This window comes from Lactuca sativa, chromosome 3 (genome assembly GCF_002870075.4).
Source record: "Lactuca sativa cultivar Salinas chromosome 3, Lsat_Salinas_v11, whole genome shotgun sequence".
Taxonomy (NCBI): Eukaryota; Viridiplantae; Streptophyta; class Magnoliopsida; order Asterales; family Asteraceae; genus Lactuca; species Lactuca sativa.
The window spans coordinates 110,379,344-110,388,767 of NC_056625.2; the positions used below are offsets into that span (position 1 = coordinate 110,379,344).

A 9,424-nucleotide genomic window follows, 5' to 3' on the forward strand; every position below is an offset into this window, starting at 1 on the left:
ACAGAGATGAAGATGATTAATTCCTTTTTTAAAGTGGAAGAAAAAATGGGATATATGTTCTTTAAATTAATAGGAGAGAAGGAAATAGCATAATAGATGAAAAACATATTTAATTTTTTAAGACTAGTCCACAAGCAATTTTGGGTCCGGGCAAAAGCTAAAACAAAGACCCATGAAAGAAGCAGAATTTTTCAAGCTAAACCAAAATGTTTTCATGGAGCAGTATTATAGAGGTTTATAAGACTCAGGAGTTGAGAGAATAAGTTATCAACAAATATTAAATCCACTATTTACTATGTGATTAGGGTGTTGTTTCATTGTTTTTATGATTTCTAAATCTCATGTAACTCACTATACTTATCATCCAATTATACTATTTTAACATGTAATTTATGTGAGAAACAAACAACTTAGTACAAGCATTAGATGTGAGGAATGATGAGAAAACGAAGTACCAGGAGAAATTTTGGGCATAAAGATGGCTTAGACATTAATACTTATATTTGTCTCGGATTTGATAACAACTATCTCTCTTACGACTTTTAAAATAAGTATATACCACTTTGAAAATCGAAAAATTATAGATTTATTCTTATTTAAAATATATTTATATCGTTATAAATGATATTTCAAATTATCTCTATAAATGGTGTTATAATATGTACCCCTAAATATATCTAAAGGAACTAGGTTTTATGATTAATTTTAAACATACACTATTAGGCTAAGCGGTATGGAGGAATTTCTACGCGTGACCGCCAACGTGGCAAGACAGTCTACGCATGAACACTGCCCCTGGTGTGCATACATGCATTGTGGCATGACTCCAGCTACGGACGAAAACGTTTGAACTGATTGTGGGATACTTTTTTACCGTTTTTTTCCTTTGTGAATTTTGCATTTTCAAAAGAAACTCAAACACAAAATATACAACATCAACAACTCTTATTTATTAAGAACCAGAAGGTTGACAAGCATACTTACAAAACAAAACCTCATTAAATAAACCCTCTTCACTCTACAATATTACCTCACTACAATTTCACTCACCTATTCTACACATCTTATGAAAGAATGACTAAGATCAGAAGGTTACGACAATATACAAAAAACCCTAAAGATGAGAGGAAGAAGAAGATATCAGTGTAAGAATATGCGCCCCGTTATTAGCTCTCTCACATAACAACTTATATATAGTATTGACAACTCAATTCGGGTCACTGAATGGATCAAATACAACCCGCGTTTATATCCCCACCATATCTTATTTTAATCCAATATTTACACAACCTGTACATTTTATATCCTCCTGCACAAAATCATAACAAACACAAGCAAATACATACATACATATATATATATATATATATATATATATATATATATATATATATAAAATAAATTAAAACAAACTAAAAAAGGATACAATGAATTATAAGTTTGTTATATTAAATCCATAGAATTCAACACCCCTCCACAAACTTATAATTCAAAACTAGTTTCAACATTTATTCTGAAATGGATCAACAAGCCCCAAATTTTTACAAATCCACTCATGTTGAACAACACCCAATGGTTTAGTAAAAATATCTGTCAGAATAAAATCTGAACTTACTTTATGAACTTCAACAACACCTTTGGACACCCTGTCCCTTATAAAATGAGTGTCTACATCAAAATGTTTCGTTTTTTCATTAAATACTGGATTATGAACAAGCTTTATAGCTGACTCATTGTCACAAAATATAGGAACATGAGTTAGATCTTTCAACCCAACATCAAAAAAAATCTTCAAAATCCACATAATTTCACATGAAATTACACCAAGCGCTCTATACTCTGATTCAGTAGAAGATCTAGAAAGTGTATCTTGTTTCTTACTTTTCCAAGATATAATTGTATCACCAAGAAAAACTACAGAGCCTGTAATAGATCCTCTAGACACTAAACATTTAGCCCAATCAGCATCAACAAAGCTTTTTAAAATTGGATTACCTTTTGTAACAGCAAAACCCCTTCCAGGATTTAACTTTAAATATCTAAGTAATCTTATAGCAATATTAAAATGAGATTTTCTTAGTGAATGCATAAATTGACTCAGTACTTGTACAACATATGAAATATTTGGACGAGTAATAGTCAAATAAATGAGTTTTCCAATTAATTTTTGATAAAGAACAACATTTTGAATAAGTACATCATTACTATCAAATCCTTCTCCTCTAATTACAACATTACAATCTAAAGGAGTTTTAAATAGTTTACAACTCAACATGCCAAATTCATGTAATAATTCCATACAATATTTCCTTTGACACAAACATACTCCTTTATTAATATCTATAACCTCAATTCCTAAGAAAAACTTTAATTTTCCTAAATCTTTAATTAAAAATTTTGATTTCAAAAAATCTTTAACCTTGTTAACTTCTTCATTTGAATTACCACTCAAAATTATGTCATCAACATATACCAGTAATATAACAATAGTACCATTAGAAATTTTAACAAATAATGTAAAATCATTCATACTTTGAACAAATCCAAACTCAAGTAAGAAGCCATATAATTTTTCATTCCATTTTCTGGGAGCCTGTTTTAATCCATATAAAGATTTTAGTAACTTACAAACTTTGTTACTATTTTTATCACTATAACCAAAAGGTAATAACATATAAACATCTTCATCCAATTCACCATAAAGAAAAGCATTGTTTATATCTAATTGAAATAAACTCCAATTAAAATTAATTGCAAGAGAAATAGCAATTCTGATAAAAACCATTTTTGCAACAGGTGAAAAGTTTCATCAAAATCTATCCCTTCTCTTTGGTTATAACCCTTAACTACAAGCCTTGCCTTAAACCTTCTACTTCACCATTAGATTTATACTTTATTTTATACACCCATTTACAACCAATGGATTTTCTATCAACAGGTAAATCACAAATTTCCCAAGTATTATTTCTGTACAAAGCTTCAATTTCTTCATTTATAGCATTTACCCAATTCGGATCTAAGGAAGCTTGATAATAAGAATGTGGTTCTATTTATTTATTTAAATTGGTTGCAAAACATTTATTATCAAGGCTAAGAAAAGAGTAATTAACAGATCATTCAATTCCATATTTATATTTTCCTTCTATAACAAAATCATTAAATTTTTGAGGGAATCTAGATTCACGAGTAGACTTTCTAACCCATATCAACAGAGAATCAAAAATAGTATTGTTATTATTAAGATTTTTCTCAGAACTACTAGTGGAGTCTAATGCAACACTCTTAGGTTGCGAACCAGAAGTTTCACAACAAAGAGCGCCTGCCTGATGAGATATAGTTGCATCTAAGCTAGGACTACCATCAATACCTACATCAGTTGCACCTGACGATTGATCAACAACTGTATCACCATCCTGATTATTACAATTTGACACTCCACTACTTTGATTATCATCAAAGTTTTCTGAAAACACAAGTTCATTATTGGAAAATGGGTCCTAGGGACCCTTATTTTGTTCTGGCACACAATAATTACTACAAACAAAATAACCTAACCCTATATATATATATATATATATATATATATATATATATATATATATATATATATATATATATATATATAAAGAGAGAGAGAGAGAGAGAGAAAGAGAGAGAGGGTAGGTTCATATTGTGTGAACGAACATCTATTCTGTGGACGTAGGAACCAATCAGAATTTAGCAAAAAATAAATTATAAATTTAATCAATAAGTGTAAATAAGTAATACCACCTATATATTAATTAACTAGTTGTGATACCCATATATTACATGAGTTAATTTAAAAAAAAATGTTAAATGTGAAGGTCTAAATAATTGAGAACTTTGAATTTATAAGAAAAAGAGAAAAAATAAATTGTTAAAATTAAAATGTTTTTTATATTTTAAATTTAAACAAATAATTTAAATGAATAAATAAAAGAAACTAATAAACTTTAATTTAATTTTTTTGAAATTAGAAGATAAGTTCGTTAATAAAATTGATGTGCATTTATTATTATATTTATTGCAATTATTGCATTAAAATATTATACTCTCTAATAAATGAAGCTTTTTTGCCACTTTACATACTCTCATTTAACTTACCAAATGTCATTTTATGGTTATTTTGAATTAATTTTTTTTCCACATGTGATTTTATTATTTTTTTTGTTTTATTAAACTTTATATAATATTTTAATGTAATAATTACAATAATATAGTAATAAATGGATATTAATTTTATTAAAAAACTTACTTTTTAATTCCAAAATTCCCAAAATTAAAGCATATTAGTTTCTTTTCTTTATTTAAATTTAAAAGATAAAAACATTTCCACTATAATAATTCATTATTTTTTTTAATTTTTTATAAATTTAAAGTTTTCAAATATTTTGACTTTAATATTTATTTTTTTTTTTTAAATTAACCCATATAATAAATGAGTTTTACAACTAGTATGAAATTTAATAAAATAGGAAAATTTATATAATGACATTTGGAAAAAAAATTAATTCAAAATTATCACAAATTGATATTTGTCAAATTAAAGGAGAACTATTGTGAATGATTTATTAAGGAGGATATCTAAAATTAATAATAAATATGCCATTATTTTAGGAATCAGTCCTTTAATTCCTTTATAAAATCCTATCTACAATATCATTCATCAAATATATGAACGTATCATTATCTATGGGCCACTCTTTCATCAAAATATCATTTGCTCATCACCATAGACGATCACCACACCGTCTTCCTCATGGGAGCAATGTTAACCATTCACCACACCCGAGCAATCCTCCTGTATTATCTATGTACCCTCACTGCCACCCCCATCTTTCGATTTTTTTAGAGGCTACGTATAAAAGGTGAAGAATGATAAATTAATTCATGTTGATTGATTAGATAAGTAAAAGAGAAAAAACACTTTCCTTATCTTCTGCAACTAAAGAACTTGCATCACCGGTGCCTCCTCCATTGGGGAATAAAGTGCCTCCTCCATTAAGGTAGGTTCTATTACTTTCGTGAATTAATTTTTCTTTTTTCTAGTTATCGTTTCATACAAATTACATTACTATTAACTGTTTTATTAAAATTTTCAAATCTACCATAATAAATGAAAATGACTTTGTCATATGTCCTTCTCTCATTCAATTTGCCACATGTCATTTTGTCATAATTTAGAGATATATTTATTTTCCACTTGTCATTTATTTCATTTTCCATTTCTAATATATTATTAATTAGTTTCCATAAATTAAACCTACCATAATGATATCAGTTTCAAATTTTAAATTTTAAATTTCAATTTCAATTTCAAATAAATTTACAGTTTAAACCTTTGTGTTTAACATTTTGTTATAATTAACCTGTTTAGTACACGGGTCTGATAACTAAACAATAATTTTAATTTATTTATTTTTTGCATGTTTTTTTTCTCATAATTTTTATTTATTTCAAATTTCGAATTCAAATAAACTTCTCATTTAATCTTTTCTATTTAACATTTTGTTTTAATCAACCGGTATAATATACGGGTTTCACAACTAGTCGTTCATATATAATTTACACTTCGTAGATCATATTCCTTTAAGCATTTAATATAAATCATATATGTGGCATGAATTCCAAAAAAACCATGACACCACAAAGTCACATTTTCGTATATGTGTTTCAAAGAGATACAACAGGATAAATATCAGGAGATTTATACATCTATTTGGTTTGGTGTTTGTGTTTTGTTAGTTTTTTATTTTTTATTTAATCAATATTATCGCGTTCTTTTATTAATATTTTAGAGGTTCGTGTAATAATTTTGTGTTTTTTTGTACCTTCTTGTTTTTACAGTGAAGAGAAGCTAAGAGCTAATGGCTTGAAGAAGGATTAAAATACAAGAACACTTACGGATAAAGAATGTTGTTATTCTTTAAAAATTGCATTTTTTATTTTTTCTTAATGTTGTAATTCTTTGAGAATGTTTATTATTTAAGAATATTTTTCTTGTATCACATTCCTTTCATATAATCATTTGATATATTATTAGTTCAAGAACAGAATTTGTGTATTAAATTCTTACATTAATTGTTTTCTTAGAAAAATAAAGTTTGATTAGAATGTCATTCTCATAGAATTTTTTTTCATACAAATTGTTATTTTTGATTATATATGATGTAATACTCTTTAAGAATGTTAGTTCTTAAAAAATATATATAATCAATGAAACCATATTCTCTAAGAATAAATCCAAACTAAAAAAAAAATTATGTGACTTAATTTTAAAAATTAGATTTTTTTAAAATTGGAGAATTAATTGTCTCTTAAAATTCGGATTTTTACTTTTTAAATTCATTTTATTGGACTAAAATACCCTTTAATAAAATTTATATAATTATATAGTACATGTTATTCCATTTTAATAGTATGGACCCTAAGATTATAACTATTCATTATTTTCATCCATTGGTCCGGAATTGTTCCTACGACAATACAATACATGTCATCTATATTATAACCTAACAATATATATATATATATATATATATATATATATATATATATATATATATATATATATATATATATATATATATATATATATATAAAATAACCGTTTACCCGCCCCAAGCGACGGGTGTGACAATGGTGGTTGAATGCTGAAAGATGAATTAAACCCTAGAATGGAAACGTCAGCGATATATATCCAAGATTTGTGAACAGAAATTGCAAGATTAGGGGAAATACGGAGATAAGGAATGAACCGGGTCAAAATAGCCTAAGAATAGGGGATTAGAGATTTGACCTTTTCAACTGTTGACCATATGTACTCTACTCTTTTTGTAATGCATAAATTGATTGTACAAATGCATTGTATGTTTCTACGACTTAAAATTTAGCATTTGACGAAAAATGCTTTATAAGGTAATTAAGATATATATATATATATATATATATATATATATATATATATATATATATATATATATATATTACGCGGTGTGGTTTGAAGTGCGGTTTTATGATTGGAAACCGTAAACCATATCAGATTAGTTCTAAACCGTCTTATCTGATACAGGTTGTTTATGCGGTTTTATGCACACCCCTAATATATATTTATATATATTCAACAAAACAGACACACTTTCAAACAATATGAATAATTTTGTGGGTTCAATTTCTTCTTCTTCAATTGATGATGATAAGTTGGTTTTGCACATGTTGTCCACGACATGCGACATGGTGCATCAAAGAGGCGAAAGTTCAAATGTCGAGAAGAAGCGTAGAATTTCGATCAACCGAAATTGTATCATGACACACGAAATTTTTGTATGTGATTACTTTGTCCATGATAGTTTATATGACCTATCGAAAATTGAAAATAGTTTTCGTTTTAGTAGAAATTTAATTATACGTATAGCTAGAGATTTGGCAAAAAAAATATGATTTTTTTCAATGAAGATGGGATGCTAGAGATAAATGTGGTTTTAATACAATACAAAAATACACAACTCCTCTTAGACAATTGGCATACGGTATAGTCAAAGACGCATCAAATGAGTATTTGAAAATGTCTGAGAGGATGGGTCGAGAATGTACCTATCTTTTTTGTGAGTATCTTATAGAGTTTTATGGTGACATATGCTTGCGACATCCGACTAAGAGTGATGTCGAACAGTTGTATTTTGCACATGAAGTTAAACATGGCTTTCCAGGAATGCTTGATAGCTTTGACTGTACACATTAGGAGTGAGAAAAATTATCCTGATGCATGGCGAGCTCAATTCACGCGGGATGATCATGGCGTGCCGACTATTATACTAGAGGTAGTTGTTTTACTGAACCTATGGTTTTGGCATCCATCCTTTGGTATGATTGGGTCAAACAATGACCTGAATGTTCTTAGAGTGTCTCCGCTATTTAATAAAATTTTGTTGGGTAAAGAACCAAACATACCATACCTTGTGAATGGGCGTCAATATAATTATGGGTATTACCTTAGTGATGAGATATATCCAGAGTATGCTACGTTTGTCAAATCATACTCATATCCGGCCGATGAAAAAAAATAGTTCAAGTTAGCACAAGTATCGACAAGGAAGGATGTGGAGCGGGCGTTTGTGGGTCCTTAAACAAAAGTGGCACATAATCAAACAATTGGCCCGAGCATGGAATAGGGAAAAGTTAACTAAGGTGTTGATAGCTTGTGTTATTTTATATAACATGGAAATAGAAGAAGATGTCAGAGCAATTTGTATGTATATTCCGGACTACATACTTAATCCACCTACAGTAATACAAATCGGCAACCCGACATACTTCACAAGACTACTGGAAATACAAAGCAGTGAAACACATCACAATCTACGCCATGATTTGATTTAGCACATATGGAAAAGATAATTCTAAAAAGATAATATCGACGAGGAGGATAATGAGGAATCTAATGATTAAAACAAGGTCTACGATGACGAGGACGACAACGACGACGAGTAATATTCTATTTTTTAATGTTTTTTTTTTTTCAGTAATTTAGGTTTTAGTTTTATATGTTTTTAAGTAAGCTAGGATTTAAATTTATGTGTTTTTAGTTAATGTAATGTGTCTTTAATTAACATTTTTGTTTAATAATTTTTTTAATTTATTCAAATGTTAAAAAAAAGATAAATACAAAGGAGTGGTAACCATTTCCAATGGGTAGTGATTTAGTGGTAGAAATGTAGTGTAGCTGACGTGGCCTATAGGTGGCAACACTTCTCTAGTGGGTTGGTGGTGACCATACCTCTTAGCCTTATGCTTAAGTATAATTAAATAGAATATATGATTCTACTCACATAACCAGGACAATACAAAGGTATAATTACATGCGTACAAGATCATAACCCAATGCTATACTACAAACGTGGGCTATCAATATGGGCTACAACATATACAAATACAACTATACTAACATCCCCTTGCAATTTGATCGAGAGGTGAATGAAGAACATTCAAACTGGAACGAAAGTCTAAAAACAAGCTGGTGGGCAGCCCTTTGGTGAAGATATCAACATACTGAGCAGTATATGGAACATGAAGAACTCGAATATCGCCAAGAGCTACTTTGTCACGAACTAAGTGAATATCAATTTCTTTGTGCATTTTCGGTTAATATTGAACCATATTAGTTGACATGTAAACCACGTTGACGTTGTCACAATAAACGATGGTCGCCTTAATGGTAGGGAAACATAGCTTTAATAAAAGGTTTTGGATCCATGAAGTCTCTACGACAACGTTGACAACGCCGCGGTATTCAACCTCGACACTTGATCTGGAAATTATGCCCTGTCTTTTGGAGGACCAGGAGATGAGGTTGTCCCCTAAAAAGACGTAGTAGCAGGATGTAAAGTGATGTGTAGCTGGACAC

General features: G+C 28.8%; 1 protein-coding gene across 1 annotated transcript; it reads right to left on the reverse strand.

The window, feature by feature from the left end:
- Window positions 1-1,501: 1,501 nt before the first annotated feature.
- On the reverse strand, window positions 1,502-2,785 carry LOC111889178 (uncharacterized mitochondrial protein AtMg00810-like). The gene has a single exon (XM_023885320.1). The coding sequence runs from the start codon at window positions 2,783-2,785 to the stop codon at window positions 1,502-1,504; it is 1,284 nt and encodes a 427-aa protein (XP_023741088.1).
- Window positions 2,786-9,424: the final 6,639 nt, after the last annotated feature.

Coding starts and splice junctions, on each gene's coding strand:
- LOC111889178 (XM_023885320.1), bottom strand. CDS start 2,785: ATGGTTTTTATCAGAATTGCTATTTCTCTTGCAATTAATTTTAATTGG.